The sequence below is a fragment of the Caretta caretta genome, chromosome 5 (assembly GCF_965140235.1).
Source record: "Caretta caretta isolate rCarCar2 chromosome 5, rCarCar1.hap1, whole genome shotgun sequence".
NCBI lineage: Eukaryota > Metazoa > Chordata > Testudines > Cheloniidae > Caretta > Caretta caretta.
Genome location: NC_134210.1, coordinates 54,323,352 through 54,344,116, shown reverse-complemented (window position 1 = coordinate 54,344,116; position 20,765 = coordinate 54,323,352). Strand labels below are relative to the sequence as shown.

The window sequence follows — 20,765 nt, the reverse complement described above, 5'->3', positions numbered from 1 at the left end:
ATGGAGTCTGTATTTTGTTTATGTGACCCTGAATGTGTAGAAACAGCCTGCCTTTTAACCTCTGGGGACTATGGATTTAACCTATTTAACATGTGGAAATAAAAACTAATCTAAAATATTTTCTCTGATTGATTTTGTTCAGGCATTCTTTAACTGACATTTTAAATATTCTTCACTTATTTTGTGAGGTGCTAGCATGCCAATGGTGGAGATATTTCAAAGAAAATTATACGTTTGAAATATCTGGAGGAATTATTTTTAATAATAATAATAATAATAATAAAGTAATTAATATGTATATATTTTAGCTAAAGAGAATTGCAGTTAGTTAATAACCATCTAATCAATATTTTGCAAATGAGGTAAAATTTTATAGGACTACAGAATTCTGAACAACATGGGTCTCTTATTGAGACTGCAATCTAAATATGCCCGTAGCTGAATAATTAATGTCATCCAGTTAATGGAATTCATAACAACTACTTGGGGACTAAAATAATGTCTTCATAAGAAGAAGAAACAAACCAAGCAAGTTTTTAGTTGTCTAATTATATAAACTCTTTGAGGCATAAAGTGAAATTTCTCAACAATAAACAAATGAGGTGAGCATTTTCTGTTGTTCATAGCATATAGTATTCTGGTTTAATGCTACAAACCACAAACTTATGTTTTCCGTATCTATGATTTTTAACATGTACTTTGATCTATGCACAGAGGGTCAAATTCATGTGAGTAGTACCATTGAAATCAATGAGATAATTCATGGCTGTGACACAGGAAAGCACATGCTTAAATTTAAGCACATGAGTACTTCCACTGAAGTCAAGACTGCTCACATGCTTATAGTTAAGCACATGCTTTTGGGAAGTTGGATGGGGAGAAGCTAGTAGTGAGTGCAGAAGGGAGCTGGGGCGGATGATGATGATTTATTTCTATTGCCACCGTGCCTAGGAGCCACAGTCATGGATCAGGACTCTTTTGTGGGAGGCACTGACAGAGAGGCAATAGATTGTTGAAGATGCATTAGTAGAGATGCGGAAAGGCTTTTCTGGGTCTGGGTCTAAATGAATAAGCCAAGAGGGCTTTTGCTTATATAACAAATTGAAATTAACAGAAAATATCAGTGTATTTTCCTAAATATTATGGAAAATATAGAACAATCCCTATAATAGTGTCTCCATATTTAGTTCACCTGGGTCACCCTCTTAGCATTAAAAGATTTGTTTTATATTAATTTTAATATTTCATTTACATATCACATTGGCTGTCATGTAGGAATTTGGATGTTTGCCATGCTTTCTTATATTATTTGTAGCACAATTGTGTAAAGAAAATGTTTCCTTTCCCCTACATCTTCACCCCTTTCTCTCTCTCCCACCAACCACCATTATGCATGACAATGAAAAATATCAAGAGTTTCCTATTCTCACAGGATCTTTTTTTCATTTTTAGCATTAGTCTTTGTGGATTTTCTGTCTTGATATTTAATTGATCCTGAGTCAGCATTTAGGAATGCAGCACTCTCTGTAACACTGTCAATAACATCTTCATAGTAAATCTATACGTGGTCCACTGGCAATGGTATCACATGTTGGCAATGCAAAAGGCAGTTAAAGTAGTGATGGCCATAAAGCAGCTAACAATGAATGTGATGCAGAGACTGGCTGAGCACCTGCAATTTTCCTTGACCTTAGTGTAGAGTTATGGGTGCTCAGATCTCCCAGGAGCAAGCCAAAGGCTGTGAAGTCATTGACAGAGAAGAATCATCATTCAAACTACATTTTCATTTCCACTACTAGTTTAAAAAATAACTAATGTTCCATCACAAAGTAATGACTTCTATCGTCCAGGCATATGAGTAGCGAAGTTTGCATTTTCTCTAAGTGCTTCATTGTGCTATAGCAATAGGCCTCTTATCATGTGTCTCTTTCACATATATATTGTAAACACTATAACTGTTCTCACTATGTTAAGGCCAAATTACCCTTCTGCCTTATAACATCCACAGTGGCATCAACGTGAACTATGAGACTTTGATCAAAATTAGCAAACTTGTGTGCCTCAACTAAAGCACAAAATGTTTGTGCCTCTGATTTTCAGAAGCGCTGACTAACTGCAGCCTCCCTTGAGTCCAGTTCTGACTTCACTGGGAGCTGCAGGGACTCAGCATTTTGAAAATCAGGCCTCTCTTTGTTAGATTCCTAAACATGGGGCAGGTCCACACTACAACCTAAGTTGATATAACATACATCACTCAGGGGTGTGGAAAAGTCCCCCAAGTGATGCAAGTTTTGTGCTGTCCACACTAGTGCTATGTCAGTGGGAGACGCTCTCCCGCCAATATAGCTTCCACTTGTCGCCGAAGTGGAGAAATTATGCCGATGGGAGAGTGCTCTCCTATTGGTGCAGCTGTGCCAATGTAGCGCTGTAGTGTAGACTTGCCCACAGATTCAAAGATTTTAAGGCCACATGGGACCATTATGATCATCTTGTCTGTCCTCAACACAGGCCATTCAATTTCAGTGAATAATTTTCACATCAAGCTCTTAACTTCTGTCAAAGCCCATAACTTCTGTTTGAAGGATTTAGGAGCCTCACTTTGGGTACCCAGGTTTGACAGTTGGGGCCCTAGAGCCCAATATTCAAACTGAGCAGCCCAATCTTATGCCACTGAAGTCAGTAGAAGTTTTGCATTGACTTCAGTGGGAGCAAGATTAGAGCCTAAATTGGGATACCCAGTTCTGCAAGGGGGTGCTCAGATTGGCACTTAGGTGTCCCAGTACCTATTTTAATTGTCTAACAGCTTATTTCAGCACCCAAATGTGAGATTTAGGTGCCTTCATTTGAATATGTATACTTATCAAAATGATGTATCAGCCACGCAGGAAGAATGTTACCCACATTTTTTAAAAAATATTGAAAGCTACAGAAATATCATCTGCCACATTTTTGTTCCACACATGTCCTCTCCAGGGGTCAGACTGGAGGCACAGAGAAAGTGTCTGTATTCTACTCAGCTCTTTTCACGGCTTACAAAAATGATGAGCAGTGAAATAGCTGATTGTGATGACATTTAAATTGCTGCTGTTAGGCTTCAGCATTAGTCACCCTTCCATCCACATTCAAAGCTCAAGTAAATTGGCTTTGCACAGAAAGTCGAAATGAAGTTGGGGAAAAAGGAACCCTTTCCAGGGCTTAGTCAGGAATGACTGTGTAAGCCCTCAGCCTGTGAGTCATAGCACTGAGTGGACATCCCATCTACACCGGCACTTCTGGCACTGCATTACCGCTCTACCATGGTACTGACAATTGGAGTGGCAGTGTAGACGAGCCATAAGCATTTTAACCACTGTATCATTTAACTCTGATCAAGCCAGTTATAGATGCCAAATATTTAAAACACAAGCCACTGCTGGTGTACACTAATGCTTCCAGTATTGCTAGTACAGTGAGAGACTTCAACGAAAAGGCAAGTGTGGATAAGGCTTGTGGGCCTCCTACCACACAGATGCAGTAGTGCTGAGTCCTGCTGTGCAGCCTTTCCCTCCCAGCACAGTGGGTCCATGGATGTTGTTGTGTTTGTGGCCTCCTGGGTTGGTAGAGAGGAAATGGCAGTCATTCTCTCCTTAGAGTGGTTGCTTCACTTTGCATGCTGGTATGTTTCCAGTTCCAGTTCAGAATGATGACTTCACTAGAGCTTGTGATGAAAAATGCCAATTTTTTTTCAAATGGATTGTTTTTAAATGTATTAACTTTGACAGATATTTTTGCAGAAAAATATTTTCTAAAGAAAAAGTGTTCAGAAATTTTTGACTTGGGAAATTCTGAAATTTTTGGTTGAATTTTATTTTATTGGATATTTCCATTTTTATATCATTATTATTGTATTATTTTTGACCGTGTCAAAAAGTTTTTTATTACAATACAAACTGGATACACTTTGAACTAGCGAATAAGACAGGTCTTTCAATCTTCTTTAAATAGCAGCTTCCTTAATGATTTTAAAAATAAAATAAACTATTTCAATTATTTTATTGTGCCATATCACGTTATGTCAGTAGCAGTGCATATTACTTTATGGGAAATTAAAATGTTCGGTTGTGTTCCCCTTCAGAATTAATACAAATTCTAAAATACCGAAACTCTTCCATGAAACAGATATTCAGTTTTGACCAACTGTAGTCCTCACAACCATCTGGGGTGGAAATTAGAGGTGGTCACAAAAAAATTCTTTGTAAAAATTTCCCCGTTTTTCATCAGAAAATGTTTGTGAACATTTTCCATCTGCCTCTACCAGAAAGTTGATTTTATACTATATATATATATATAGTATAAATTTTTTTTATATTTAAAGAAAAATTAAAACATCAGTCTTTGGGAAACTAATAAGGTCACCAGGGAAGGGCTGCTTTGGTGAATCTCCCCATTCTGGTAATAGTCAATCCCCACTCAAACCCTGGTTTTTGCATAAGGGATAACTAAGATTAGTAGAAAAAATACTCAGCACTGGAATAGATGGAGAATTAGTCATAACAACAGACTTCTATCTCACTAAGGCAGTACACTAAAATCTGCCATAAACTATGGATTAGCCACGAGGCTTCACAAACCAATATATTTCTGATATATCCCAAGCAACAAGACTTTGTGGGGATTTTAAATGAATTCTTCCTGTGAATTGAGACTAGTAGTTTGGTCCAAACAGAATCCAAAGATCCTTTGTACTGTTTACACTTTAGGATTGTTATTGCTAATTGTACAATAACAAGTGAGGGGAATATGACCAGGAATCCTGGCCAAGAGCACTACACATGTTTTCCTCCTCAAGGCAGCAAGTTTTCTCATCTTTCACCGCTTCTGAATTTAATCATGTAGACAAAGCATAGTCAAGTGAACATCTTTGTTGTCAAGTTCAGGTTTTCTGCATGTTCAGTTTGCCAGTATTTGGTACGGGGCTGCAGAAGCATATGAACTTTAAACTGATCCAATTAGACATTTCTCCTGTTTGAGCTGCATGGAACAAGCCCACAGTTCACCATCTCAGAGCCTATCAGAGGTAATTTGACCAGCCAAAAGAGGCATAAACCAGATAAAAGATCATTATGAAAACATTCCGTTATTCAGAATGTTGAGTTGTGTGTCAAAGGCGGGAGGAAAAGCTATTCAAATTTTCCTCCATTTATGTTGTACATAGAAAGATTTTTAGACACTGAATAATACTTGGAGAAAATGGATTCCATGCTCGGGATTCTGTATGAATATTGAACTCCTTACATTTTACATATCGACTGATAGTTGTAACAGATTATTTAGCAGGCTAACAAGTGTATCCCCAATCCCAGGGCCAAAACTGTAAGTCAGATTTTTAATGGTGTTCCTAGCAGCCAAATCCACCTTAAGTACTACTTTGCTGAATGAGCCAATAGCCTTTCATTTTAAAATTAACAAAGATTAGGGAATTTAAGATCTATAAAGAAATCTGTCATCTATAGATTTGTAACCTAAGATATGAGTCATACAAGCACAACCTAAGACATGAGATACCACTGATATATGTATATGTGTGTACATGACTCTGTGTGGGGAGCACTTTCAGCTGCCACAACAGACAGGAAGATCTTGAAATGGCAAGTGAGGGCTACAAAAATAATTTATTTTCTCCACATGGAAGATAAAGATCTGTTTGTTCTCCTTTCTAGTCGTTCTCTACCTTAATGAATTACATCACTAAAGTATTAACAGAATATTGTTCTTGAGGCCCTGATCTGGAACCCAAGTATGTACGTACACACACACATGCTTACTATGTAAACTTTCTCACACTTGTGAGAGAAGTTATACACATGCCTTGCATGGAGCCTAAATTTGTTTTAAAACTTTGTCCCAGTTATATTCTCTGTTGTCTGCAAAAGTTTATACATATTTTCTTTCTGATGTTGCCATTTTCGGGCAAACACTCTTTTTTGAATAGTGCTCAGATTAATGAGGCTGCTTTTGTTTGACATCTTCAACATAAAAAGAAAAGGAGGACTTGTGGCACCTTAGAGACTAACCAATTTATTTGAGCATGAGCTTTCGTGAGCTACAGCTGTAGTTCACGAAAGCTTATGCTCAAATAAATTGGTTAGTCTCTAAGGTGCCACAAGTACTCCTTTTCTTTTTGCGAATACAGACTAACACGGCTGTTCCTCTGAAATCTTCAACATAGATACTTCAGTGTTTTACTCCCAAATGGTTTTGTTTAACCAAAATAATCAAAGATATTAGTGCACCTATGCAAAGAGCATGATTATTAATTACTGCTTTAGAATCAGTAGAAATAACAGAAAATCTGACATCTGGGATGGTTTTATACAATAGGCCCTGATCCTGCAATGTGCAGACCCACGGGGACCAGGGTGACTGTAGTAAAAGGGTCAAAGGGATGAAAAGAAATTCAAGGTTGAGTGGGATTTTCAAAAGTGTCTAGGGGAATTAAGTACCCCAGCTCCCAAGAGCCACAGCCTTGATAGAAGGAGGATTTGATACAGCATTCTAGTGGGAACTTGACTCAGACACAGTGGGCCAGATTCTCTTTGCTTTCTCCACTTACTTCACACTTACTCTACTGTGAATTGGGATTAACTTCAATGAAGACAATAAAGTAACACCAGCATGAAGCTGGTGTAAATGAATGTAGATTCAGTCCTGATGCCTCCAGGAGAAAAGACCAGACCCAAACCTGCTTCACCCTTCGACAACAGTGCCAGGTCATACCTCCTGGCCAGTGCACAGTAAGGCATGACATAGCTGTGCCCTCACCGCACTGCATCCCCCAGCTCTAGGAGCTTCTGATTGTTTATCTTGTTGCGATAAAAGGTCTTGAATTAGGTTTGTGTCCAATAAACTAAGTAGACTGCCCAAAAATTATTTTATAAGGGCTAGTTTGTTCAGCTCTTAGATTGTTGCACACTTACTTACACAAGTAAACCTACTTTTTAAATAGAGGTCAAATTCACAAGGCTCCTTTGAGATCTGTGGAGTGTTACTTTTGTGAGTAAGTGCTCACCAGTATGAATAAGGATTGCATGACCTAGTTGTAAATGAGCTTCTCTACTAAGACTGCATTAACTAGTCACTTAGCGGTAGATTCTGATATTAGTGTTGAACAGTACCTTATTCAACAAGTCTCATCAACTGCTGTCCGGCATGAGTGAGGATGGCAGAATTTGACCCATAACTTTTGAGTAACAGAGGAATTATTTTTATATGCCATATTATTATTAGAATTGGGGCTCTTTGTTTTATATTTGGGCCAATCCTGCATCTCTACTCATGTGAATAATCCTATTGGGCTACCTAGATGAATAAAGACTATGGAACTGATCCCTTTCCCTGCTCTTTGTAATTTTTAGTGGCAAAGATCAAAATTTCCATAAAGGGTGTTCTTCCTCCAGCACCTAATCTTTAGTAGTCTGGGTTTCTTTCATCAGGGTATTACTGACTTTCTCCATCCTTGTTATGTCTAGATATATTAGTTTTTATGCTTAATTTTCTTTATGCCAATAAACTCCTGTCTTTTTTAAATGATGTGTCAGATTGTTGTTATTGTCTTAATGCCTTTCATCTCCTTGTTTATTTTAACTCACAAATACCTATATAATTAAAATGTATCATGTTATTTCCTAGGTCCTTGCTTTTTCTGTATCCCTAAAGCCTAAGGTCTAACAATTAGCTTGAGTTGTTTTTCTTCGCAATTACTACAGAGAACTGAGTTTTAAAAAAGATTGTATCGCTAAAAGCACTATTTCACATTCTATACTGGGAACTTTATTTCCTATTAAAATACACTTAGGGTACATCTTCACTACCCACCGGCTTGGCGGGTAGTGATCAATCTATCGGAGATCAATTTATCGCGTCTCGTCTGGACGCGATAAATCGATCCCCGAATTGACGCCTGTACTCCACCTCGTCAGGAGGAGTAAGCGGGGTAGACGGGGGAGCCGCTGCGGTCGACTCGCCGCCATGAGGACGGCCAGGTAACTCGAACTAAGATACTTTGACTTCAGCTATGCGAATGTAGCCAGTGTAGCCCAGGCCTTAGTAAGAAAGCTTTCACCTGCTGCTTTTAGTTATAGTTATTGCACAGTTGTAATATTTTATATTTTGCTAGGCTCTGGCTTGCAAATGTAAAGGTCATAATAGAACACAGACCCTATGGGCCAGTTTCTCTTCTGCTGTAATTCTTTTGACTTCATGGAGTTATACCTGTCAAATTTGGTCCCTGAGATTTTTATACACATGAAAGTTCTGGGAATTTCAAGGTACTTTTTTCCCCTCCTGTGGGTTTCCTCAGAAGTACTGAAGGAGCATAGAGACCTAAATCAAGCATATTGTATAGCATCTGATATCTTATTTTTAAATCTGATTGCAAAACTGCATGAAGCTCAGCAGTGTTGAAAGCCAGTGCTCAGTGGTTCAGAGCAGAAACAGAGACCCAAAAAACAAAACAAAAAAAAGTTTGTTAAAACTTGGGACTAAATAAAAGGGGGCATAGCTTTTACCTAAATACATGGATATGGAGGTGGGTATATGTGTGTGGAGCACATAACACTTACTTTTTTAAAGTATCAAGGTCACAGGTCAGACATTGCTCAAATTCCATAAGTGAAAGAAAGTAACTCTGTTTTAATTAGGCAAGGCAATGGTATGGCTAAAGTTTTCATGTATAGTCATTTGGCAGGAGCACCCTTTAATTTCATGTTTTTATAAAAACAAACAAAAAACCCAAACACTGCCTCCGAGAGCATTCAACTCTTCCAACTGTGTCAGGGGAGGGACCTCACAGGAGTATACTGTCAAAGGGTTAGAATCATAGAGGTAAAAGGGACCACAAGAGTCATCTAGTCTAACCACCTGCCAAGATGCAGGATTTGCTGTGGCTAAACCATCCAAGACAGAAGCTACCCAGTCTCCTTTTGAAAACATCCAGTGAAGAAGCATCCACTATCTCCTTAGGCAGTCTGTTCCATTGTCCTATTGTTCTTACAGTTAGGAAGTTTTTCCTGATATTTAATTTAAATCTCCTATACTGTAGTTTGAACCCATTACCCCTTGTCCTGCCTTTTGTGTCAAAGAGAACAACTTTTCTCAATCTTTTTTTCTGGCAGCGTTTCAAGTCTGTGAAGACTGCTATTATATCTCTCCTTAATCCCCTCTTTTCCAAACTAAACAGACCCAGTTTGTTCATCCTTTGCTCACATGGCTTGCATTCCATCTCTTTGATCATCTTTGTCACTTGCCTCTGGATCCTTTCCAGTTTCTTTATATCCTTTCTATACATTGGTGACCAAAACTGGACTCAGTACTACATCTGAGGCCTAACCAGTATCAAGTTGAGCTGTACTATCACCTCCAAGGACTTCCATGCTATAATTCTGTTACATTTGCTTATTTTGCAACAGCATCACGTTGCTGACTCATGTTGAGGTTGTGATCCATCACGACTCCCAGATCTTTCTCAGCTGATGCCAACCCAGTTATCCCCATTCTGTATTTATGCAATTGGTTTTTCTTCCTTAAGTGTAGCACCTTACATTTGTCTTTGTTGAATTTCATTTTGTTTTCTATAGTCCGGCCTCTCTGAATTTTATCTTGCCCTCAAAGTGTTGGCAACCCTCCCCACAACGTTGTGTCATCTGCAAACTTGATCAGTATGCTCTCTATACTTGCATCCATGTCATTAATAAAGATATTAAACATCACCGAACTCAGAACAGATTGATGTGGAACCCCACTGGAGACCTTCCTCCAATCTAACCTCTTTCCATTAATAGTTACTCTTTGTTTGCTGTTGCAGTCATGGATGCTGTTAGTAACCATTGTTTCTCCAGAGTTAGGGAGATGGGTTGCAAAAAGCTTTATTTAGTTATATTAACATTTACAATGTAAATCATTGGAGGGCAGACTTGTACAAAAAAGCCATATTAGAATTAGAAAAAAAATCAGCTGTATAAATGTGTGTGAACTGTTAGTGTAGTTGGAAGATCGTTAGCCATTTGATTAATAGTGTCAAAGAAGATATAATAGGAATTAACTTGTTTCTCTATTATCCTGAACACTAATTTATGGTGGCAGTCAATGGAGCTGGGAGGCAAGTTAGCTATAATTGTGTGTTCTTTAACTTAACTATTACTTGTCAGACTTGGGGGCGGGGGGCACTGTTTGGTTTGATTGTTTCTTGTAAATATTGCAGGGTTAAGTGACAGACTGTTTTTGTTTGTGCATGTTTAAGATTTTCCATATACAGAGTGAAAAGTCTATTAAATCACCCTTATTAGGCAACCTCTTGTAATAAGACACCATGCTAAACTATACTCCAATGTACTGAGCACAAATCCATTTTGCCTTAATTGGGAGACTCCTCTCAGTTAGTATAATTGTCAGTCCCTGGAGTGGACCACTTCAACAGATTTTGCTGTTTTATTAATTGTTTTTCCAGAAGGATGGGGGGAAAAACCTGTGAATTGCTGTACTTCAAATTTGATTGTAAATATATTGGACCTGATTCTCCTCTTACACCAGTTTTACACTGGTATGATTCCATTGACTTCAGTAGAATTACTCCCGATTTATAACTGTATGGGTGAAGACAATCAGGCCCCCAAGCTGTAACTTTTGGGCGTCTGCTTCACCTCTCACTTATAAGAATGTAAATCAAGTATAAATCCATTGAAGGCAAGGTAATTATGCTGAAGTATGAGAAGGGAATCCCACTGACTGTATGCGTGTGTGTAATAGATATAAAATCCTTCCAGGGGAAAGTTGTATAAATGTTTATCAATTAGTAAAGGGGGGAAATGAATCTTGCAGTCTCTCAAAGGAGAGAAACATTGGAAAGCCTGGAAATTCCAAGTGAGGATTACACTGAGAGAGAAAGAGCTCATCAATGAAAAATAGCCTTTTTTTCCACCTGCAGATCACGTGGATTCAAAATTTTCCAGTTTCAAAAGTCATAAATGCATTGAATCTGTTTAATTTCTGTGGGTTTTCTTCAAAGCTGAGGAAATCTTGAGCACTTTGGTGTGAGTGCATGCAGTTATTTTGCTTTGTTATGAATTTGTTTGTGTTATTGTAGTGCCTAGGAGCCCCAGTCATGGACCAGGACCTAATTGTGCTCGGTACTGAACAAACACAAACTGGAAAGACTATCCCTGCCTCAGAGAGCTTACAATCTAAATAGACAAGAGAGGCACAGGGAGGGAGAAGAGGTGGAACACACAAGTAGAGTGAACAATGTGATGGCAGCAAACAGCGTGTTCATGCCACAATTTTTGTTCTCTCTTTTGGCCCCTCTCTTTAGCTGGGTATACTTAGGAGGGATAAGCTAAGTGGAAAGAAAATGAAAGAAAGGGGGAACCGAGAAAAGAGAGACGGGGAGGGGAGAAGAGAGTAAAAGGGGTTGATATGAATTGATGCTGAGAGGAAGCAACTGTAAGGGAGGGGAGAGAAGGAGCAAAGAGCTGATTAGCACAGAACAGAGAGAGACCAGTCAAAACTAGAGAAAGTTCTCCAGAAAGCCAACAGTCCCTGCCTTGGCTGCCTCTGTCCCTACTGGCTGAAGACTCTGGCAGGCTTCCCTTTGCAGCTTTCTCAAAGCCACATGGTGTGGGAGAGGGGAGGGGCAAGAGCATGGGGCTCCTAGTGCCCTTATTTTGTGGGGTCTCCCAGGTGCAGTTCTGAGTCTAGAGAGTATTGGGGGAAGGGATGGGACCCATTTCTCCCTTCCCACCAATGCAGTGCAGTCCTTGCTTTGGCTGCTTCTGCCGCTTTCAGCTGGCATCTATAGTCTCTAAATGTGACGCCTGCCACCCTGCACATCCAGGAGTGCAAGTGTCTTAATTTTATGTCCTGCCATTAATAGGTCTATAGACCCAGATATTACTTAGGGCCAGACTGTGGCCACATTGTTGTGAAGTGAGGGAGTGAAGAAGCTCAGCAGCAGGGACATGTTCTGGCTGTTTCACCCAATACTCCTGTGGGAGCACATACCAGAACAGTTGCTGTCCTCCCATTTCAATGGGGGTGCACTGAGACAGCCCCACTGTCTGACGGAGGTAGGGAAGGGAAGGCTCCCTTTTGAGGAAGTAAAGCCCATTACCAGATTAATGTATTGGCTACACTTCCCCAGCTGATTATTCCGCACTCTTCCCTGTCTTGCACATCCACTCTGTGACCCAGCGTGTCACAGTATGGCAACACTTACATTTGTAAAGATACAGCTTGGTTTAAATGTCATAGCAGCCCGTAATAATCTCAACAGTTTTCAACAAGAGTAAGGTAGTTCAGTTGCTATTGCTCACCCATGAATTTTCATAATCATTGAAGTGATGGCAAGGTCAACTGTCTGGTTTGTGAACATAATTGACTCCTGGTGTTCATGTATTTTTGGATGAATGTGTGAGGCAGAGTTCAGGTTATTTGGGTAACTCTCCAAACTTCCTAATCAATTTGTTTGTGGTGATAAGGTCAACTCAGAAAAATAAATTGGGAAGGTAAAATCTTGGCCCCACTGACATCAGTGGGAGCTTGGCTATTGATTTCCGTGGGGCCAGGATTCCACTCAGAGTTCTTAGATCAATCCATTTTCAAGCAGGGAATGATCAAACCCATTAAAAAACCCTTTTTTGAAAGGTCAAAACACTGATTGTTTTCTTTTAGAACACCCGTATGTTGGAAATGCCTATTCTGTTTTGCGTCAGACTTTCCAGAAAAATTTTACTCTGACAGAGGACCATGCAATGAAGATTCTTGTGATATTAGAGTGGGGGGTCAAAATCAGCCTTCTAATGGAATTGAAGATGAAATCTTAGCTGTGGACCCATTGCAACACATATACAAATAATACAGTATGTAGCTTTTGGGGAAAAAGTATTGTTTTTTCACATGTGTGATCAAATGAAATGAAGAGACAATCAATCAAAATGCTACAGAACGAATCACTGGTTTCTTTTTTGTTCGAGTCAGAACAAAAATTTAGTGTCATTATAGGAACTCTGGTTACCAATGATATTGTATTGTTATTACAGATAAACCTGCAAAGGAAGATGAGACTCACTGGAGTTATAACCCAAGGTGCCAAGAGGATTGGAAGCCCAGAATATATAAAATCTTACAAAATTGCATACAGTAATGATGGGAAGTCATGGGTGACATACAAAGTAAAAGGCACCAATGAAGATATGGTAAGACTGAGTCACCTGTGTGTGAATGAAATCGCAAGGTATATCTGACTTCTGAAATCAAAAGGTATCTCCAGTAGATGAGTCTAATTGTCTAACAGAGAAAGCACTTTTATGTGTGTTGCCTTATTATTTTTTCTGGAAAACATAGCAATACATTTCCACTTTATGTCAGCTAAGACTTTCTTACTCTTTAATTGATGGTTCTATAAACACTGTGTCCCCAGGCTAGAATAATCCTGTTTATTACACTTAACTGATTTTCATTTTAATTAGTTTACCAGTAATTACTCATGACTCTGTTTTCAATTTCGTTTTAGTACATTGGCGGATTGATTTAACCCTTGATGCCATAGAACCTGTTCACCAATGCTCATGTCTGCATTGCAAAAATGGTATCTTCCTGTAAAAAAAAAATGTTTACAATTTAGTTAGAATTTATTTTTATACAAACCAGCACAGAATGCTTTACTGTGAGAGGTAGGATAGAAGTAAGGCACTTCACAGAATTGGACACAGTTTCTGTCATGTAGGCAGAGGGAATGCTGCGTTGAAAAGACTGTAATGAGGTGGGGAAGCAAAGTGTAAGAGTATCTAATTACAATGAAGAGAGAATAGAAAAATCCTTTAAGGGCCTGATTTGAATCCCATTGCAGTCAATGGAATCTCTCCAGCTGACTTCAGTGGAAGTTGGATCAGTTCTTAAATAAGGGAGGGAGAAGTAAGTTTGAATCAGTGTTAATAATTGCAGACTAAAATGAACAGGGACATTTTAATACACAAATTGAAGGGAAGATGTGTTTTTAGTGTATTAGTAGCTGGAGCATGAGAGAGAGAGAGGTCCCAATTCAGCAAGATTCTTAAACACATGCCTTACCTTAAGCATGAGTACTACTTGTAGAGTAGTTCTACTAAAGTCAACAAATAGAAATACCCACATGCTTCAAGTTATGCTCAAATACCATGCTGAATCCGGCCAAATTAGGCAGCATAGATGAAGGAGAAGCCTCTAAATGTGGAATATCATGACAAACAGGATATGAAGACTAGAAAAGGAAGTGGATATATATTAGGGTGACCAGATAGCAACTGTGAAAAAACTAGGTAGGGGGGCAATAGGCGCCTATATAAGAAAAAGTCCCAAAAACGGGACTGTCCCTTTAAAAATGGGACATCTGGTCACCCTAGATATATGGGTCCATGAAGATAAAGTAAGGATCCAGTTGTCATCCTTGTATTATTTGAAATGTGTGATGATTTTTGTTGTTGTTGTCACAGGTGTTCCATGGCAATGTGGACAACAACACTCCCTATGCCAATTCTTTCACGCCTCCAATAAAATCACAATACATCCGGCTATATCCTCAGGTTTGCAGAAGACACTGTACTTTGAGAATGGAACTTCTTGGCTGTGAATTATCAGGTGAGTTAGCATAAAACCTATTGTCCTGTAGTTTAGAATATTCATTCCTAGTATAATTCCATTGACATCTGTGATGTTACAGCATGGTTGAATTTATTTCTTTATATTTAGAATAGGGTATATATTTTTGTACACATTGACATTAAATTATTTGTTACTTGAAATGGATACAGAAGGCTGAGGTATTTAATGCCTATTTTGCTTCAGTCATCACTAAAAAGGTAAGTAGTGACCAAATGCTTAACAAAACTAAAAATAAACACAGGAATAGAATTCAAGTCAAGATAGGGAATGATCAGGTTAAATAAAGAATATTTAAATATGTTAGATGTATTCAAGTCAGCAGGGTGTGATGAAATTACCCTAGGATACTTAAGGAACTACCTGAAACAGTCTCTGAACTGTTAGCTATTATGTGTGAGAACTCCTGAAGGAAAGGTGAGATCCCAGAGGACTGGAGAAGGGCAAACATAGCAACTATGAACAAAAAAGACCCAGGGAATTATAGACCAGTCAGTCTAGCTTTGATACCTGGAATAAATTATTAAACAATCAATTTGTAAGCATGTAGAGGATAATAGGGTTATAAGGAATGGCCAACGCTGATTTGTGAAGAACAAGTAATGCCAAACCAACCTAAATTCTTTCTTTGACAGGATTACTGCCCTAGTGGATGGGGGGGGGAGCCGTTGACATCATGTATCTTGATTTTAGTAAGTCTTCTGACACAGTCCCACATGACAGTCTCATAAGCATATTAGGGAACTGTGATATAGATGAAATGACTATAAGGCAGTTGCAAAATTGACTGAAAGGCTGTACTCACAATGTAGCTATCAATGGTTTGCTTTCAAACTGGGGGGGCATGTCTGGTGGGATCCTGCAGAGGTCTGTCCTGGGTCCAGTACTATTCAACATTTTCATTAATTACTTGGATAATGGAGTAAAGAATATAGAATTGGTGGATGACACCAGGCTGGTAGGGGTTGCTAGCACTCCAGAGGACAGGATTAGATTTCAAAATGACCTTGACAAATTGGAACTACATCAACAAAATGAAATCCAATAAAGACAAGTGCAAAGTATTATACTTGAAGAAAAAAAAACAAATACCCAACTACAAAATGGGGAATAGCTGGCTAGGTGGTAGTACTGCTGAAAAGGAATTGTGGGTTATAATAGATCACATGTGGAATTAGTCAATAATATGATGCAGTTGTGAAAAAGACTAATATCATTTTAGGGTGTATGTAAGAGTGGGAGGTAATTGTCCCACTCTACTTGGCAGTGGTGTGGCCCAGTTGGAGTATTGTGTCAAGTTCTGGGAACCACACTTTAGGAAACATGAGGATAAGTTTGAGAGAATCCAGAGGACAGCAATGAAAATGATAAAAGTTTTTAAAAACCTGATCTATGAAGAAAGGTTAAAACAACTAGACATGTTGAGCAGGGGGTTGGACTAGATGACCTCCTGAGGTCCCTTCCAACCCTGATATTCTTTGATTCTATGTTTAGTCTTGAGAAAAAAAAAGATTGAGATGGAATATGATAAGGGCTGTTATAAGTGAGCTGTAGCTCACGAAAGCTCATGCTCAAATAAATTGGTTAGTCTCTAAGGTGCCACAAGTACTCCTTTTCTTTTTGCAAAGACAGACTAACACGGCTGTTACTCTGAAACCTGTCATAAAGAGGATGGTGATCAATTGTTCTCCATGTCCCCTGAAAGTAGAACAAGAAATGGTCCGCTTAATCTGAAGCAGGGAAGATTTAGGTTAACTATTAAGCAAAACTTTCTAATTATGAATAGAATAGCACTGGAACAGGTTTCCAAGCGAGGTTGTAAAATGCCCATCATTGGAGATTTTTAAGAACAGGTTAGACATGCACCTGTAAGGGATGATCTAAGTATATTTGGTCCTGCCTGTGTGCAGGGGGCTGGATTAGATGACCAGAGGTCCCTTTCAGCTCTTCATTTCTTTGATTCTATAATTATTTATTTACATTAGCACCTCGAAGTACCAATCAAAATTGTGCTAGGCACCGTACAAACACATACCAAGGGACAGTCTGTGCTCCCCACCCACAGCTTACAGCCTGACTGGACAAGCCAGACAAAGGGTAGGAGGGACAACAGATACAAAAGTCAAGTGACTTCTCCAGGGTTACATAGCAGGTCAATGGCAGAGCTGAGAACTGGACATAGGTCTCCAAGTCCTGCCTTCCTGTTCAGTGCCCTATCTACTAGACTATGCTGGACAGGCACTGTATAACAAGCTCGAAATTGCAAGAGGTCAGTAAGCTGCAGCTGAAGAACTTTCAAAGCAAAATAAAATGCATTGTGCCTGGTTGCTTTTGATGAAGTTTGATTTGATTTAGATTTGTTTTGTGGCTTTCCTACAGAAACTGTGATTGTGTCTTGGAGCAAAAGTAAATGAACTAGTGAGCCAATATAAACCCTCTCAAGGTTTGTTGTAGCAAAGGTTACAACACATAAATGTAACGCTTGACCCCTTATCCGCTCTCTAGCATGTGAATTCTTTATCTGTCAAAAGAGATCAACATTTCACCACAGGGATTGCTACAGTAAATTCATTTTGGGATGATTTTACCTGGCTTCCTGTTTTACTGTATAAACAATAGTCATCCAGTTCCCAAATGATATATCACAACAGTCTGAGTCAAAGAATTCTTGGTCCTCTAGTGACATCAAAATCAGATTCAGAAATTAAAAGTTAATGCATTAATCTCACTGTTGCCCTTTTCCAATACAGATAGATTTGAAAGTAAATAGAAAATCCTGTCTTATGTGCTTTAGTGTATTAGATTTTTCTTTCTACGTTTTCCATTTCTGGAACCACAATTTAGAATAAGTCCTTGCCAGAATGACCAGGAATTGTTTTGCTCAAAGAACTGTGAAAGCTACTAAAGTGATTTCATTTCAGTGGTCTCATCTCAGTTTCAAGGTCACCATTCCTCAGCACTGTTGTCACAGTCTGGGCTCATCAGAACAACTCCGTCTCAGTGGAAAGCCAAGTACAATTACACCTAAAGACAGACTAATGCATATAATTCCAGGTGGTTTATCTTAGGTTGAGATGCACTCTTAGAGGTCTGGGGGTTTCAGAACTGATCCCCCCCCCTTTTTTTTTAATGAAACCTTTCTAATTAAAGAAAGTGTAGCAAGATCAAAAGATGGACCTTTCGTAGGCCCCAATTCAGCAGTATACTTAGGCCCAGGGCTAACTTTAAGCACAATAGTCCTATCTAAGCAGGGCTATAAGTGAATTTTATATGCCAACAAGCACTTTCTATTCCTGTGCAACCAGCCAACTATAAAATGAACATTTATTTCTTTCCCTGGCTTTTTTTTTCCTGCAACTTTCTGCACTTAGAGCTAGATTCTGCCAACCTTGCACATGTGGAGTAGTACCTTATTCACAAAGTGGTCCCGTTAGTATTCATGTGTCCTTCTGTAGAGTAAGGTACTGTACTACTCAATGTGAAGAAGGGAAGCAGAACCTGCCCATCACTTTTGTTTGACTGGCATTGCATTCTTGGATTTACAGATCACCTGTTTGATTTCTCAAATGGGCAGATTGAAAGTGAGAATTATAGGCAATGTGTATTTTCATATAACCAAGCAGTCTGTTATTTTTCATAAGCAGAGTTTTAAATCTTTTTTTTTTGTTCACCAATAGATAGATATGGCAATCAAGACAGAACATAATCTTTGTATTAAAATAATTGTCTTGCTCTGCTCTTACCACTCCTTCACAAACTCTAATGTAAGGCAAGTCAAACATAGTAATTTGAGCACAAGCCTAGGTGATGGGAACTCTTGCATGCAAATATCTAGCTTTGGCACTGATTACTTCTGAGCTCTTGCACAGTTATATGAGATGCTGAGTGCCTCTTGGGAGGTGCTAAGCACTGTTGAAGTCAATGGGAGTTGAGGGTATGTAGAGGACACGGGCAAACTGACAGACAAGTTGTTATGCTACAACCAAAGACCACAGAGAGCATGCCTACACCCGAGCATGGATTATCTCAATCTTAAAACCCTGAATTATCCTCCTAAATGTTTATCCCACAACTCCCCACACTCTGTGGTCACTTGGCAAAGAACTGTATTCTCACCAGGCATGCACACTCACGCTCTCTCTCTCTCACTCTCTCTTCTATGCCTCTCTGTTCCATGCAGAACATAGGGCCTTCACCACTGCCTTACATCTTTATCAGTCTCCTAGTGCCATCTTGGCTTCTTGGCTTGTCATTCTGAGAGCTTTCAGTTCCAATTCTAGTGTGCATTTCTGTCTTAACCTTAGTCTACCACATTGCACTTTATCCCGGGGGTTCCAGTCCAACACTTCCCTTGTTATGTTATTTGGGTCTTTCCTCCACGTATGTCCTAGCCATCACCATTTCTTTTCCATACTTTCCTATCCTGTCTTTATAATCATGAGTATTATAATACTCCCTCACACCATTTGTTTTAAATAAAAATTTTTTTGTACATACAAAGTATTGAAGGAGTCTCCTTTGCACCCTTGTTCAAAGCCCGGACATCAGAAATTACATTAGTGTGTTGGGCGGGGGGAGGGGGTTGTTTTGTTTTTTTCTGTAATTATTCAATTAAATATGTGATCTATAATGGATGTAGTTTTCTTTGATATAGCAATAATTTGTTGTCCCTATTCCTGTATGCATATAATGTTATCTCCTGGCTTAGTACCTCTGCCTCTCTTTCTGCAAGCAGTTTAAGATTTGTGATATCCTCTTCTTCCCTCTAACTTTTGGAGGTGGAAAGAAAAAGTGTAAAATTACGTAGGTGCACAAGCATGTACAAGGGTGGGTGCAAAGTAGGAAAAGTAGATGAATGCAATTGATGGTTTCATTTTCTGTGATATATTGTTTTTCAACTCTGGCCGAAACTGTTTTGACAGCCCATTTTTGTTTGTCAGGCACTTTCCCCTTCCTCTTCACACCACCCCTTCTTCAGATGAAGCACTCTTCAGGACAGCCCTAGTAATCCAGTAGTGATACTTTGATACTGAATAATACACAAACTGCCTTTCTAAACCAATGTATGAATCTCTCTCATTTCTAACTCTGGTCAAGACCTATATATCACTCCCTCCCACTCTCACTATGCTGATGTAGCGTGGTAGTGAAAACAAGCCCTCTGACAGCGTTTTCTTGGGCAACTTGCCTGAGTCACCATCATACCACCGTGGCTACACTTCTGTTTTTTGCACACTAGCTTGAGCAGAGCCAGCGCATGTACATCCGCCCAATCTGAGAATTACATCTCCCAACTGTGGCAGCATGGCATGGGTGGCAGCGCTGGGTCCTAGATGAGCTTGTACGGCATTGTACTTGCATGAGAGGAAAGTGATCAGGAACAGCCAGCATGGATTCACCAAGGGAAGGTCATGCCTGACTAATCTAATCGCCTTTTATGATGAGATTACTGGTTCTGTGGATGAAGGGAAAGCAGTGGATGTATTGTTTCTTGACTTTAGCAAAGCTTTTGACACGGTCTCCCACAGTATTCTTGTCAGCAAGTTAAGGAAGTATGGGCTGGATGAATGCACTATAAGGTGGGTAGAAAGCTGGCTAGATTGTCGGGCTCAACGGGTAGTGATCAATGGCTCCATGTCTAGTTGGCAGCCGGTATCAAGTGGAGTGCCCCAAGGGTCGGTCCTGGGGCCGGTTTTGTTCAATATCTTCATAAATGATCTGGAGGATGGTGTGGATTGCACTCTCAGCAAATTTGCGGATGATACTAAACTGGGAGGAGTGGTAGATATGCTGGAGGGGAGGGATAGGATACAGAAGGACCTAGACAAATTGGAGGATTGGGCCAAAAGAAATCTGATGAGGTTCAATAAGGATAAGTGCAGGGTCATGCACTTAGGACGGAAGAATCCAATGCACCGCTACAGACTAGGGGCCGAATGGCCAGGCAGCAGTTCTGCGGAAAAGGACCTAGGGGTGACAGTGGACGAGAAGCTGGATATGAGTCAGCAATGTGCCCTTGTTGCCAAGAAGGCCAATGGCATTTTGGGATGTATAAGTAGGGGTATAGTGAGCAGATCGAGGGACGTGATCATTCCCCT

The 20,765-nt window shown here is 39.5% G+C and overlaps 1 protein-coding gene across 1 annotated transcript in view; it reads left to right on the top strand.

The window, feature by feature from the left end:
* The window catches only part of EDIL3 (EGF like repeats and discoidin domains 3), a 389,385-nt gene that overhangs the window by 285,173 nt on the left and 83,447 nt on the right, over positions 1 to 20,765 (top strand). The window contains exons 7-8 of the mRNA XM_048849644.2: positions 13,071 to 13,226; positions 14,502 to 14,646. Of these exons, the coding sequence (XP_048705601.2) occupies positions 13,071 to 13,226; positions 14,502 to 14,646 (301 nt within the window). The remainder of the gene's footprint in view (positions 1 to 13,070; positions 13,227 to 14,501; positions 14,647 to 20,765) is intronic.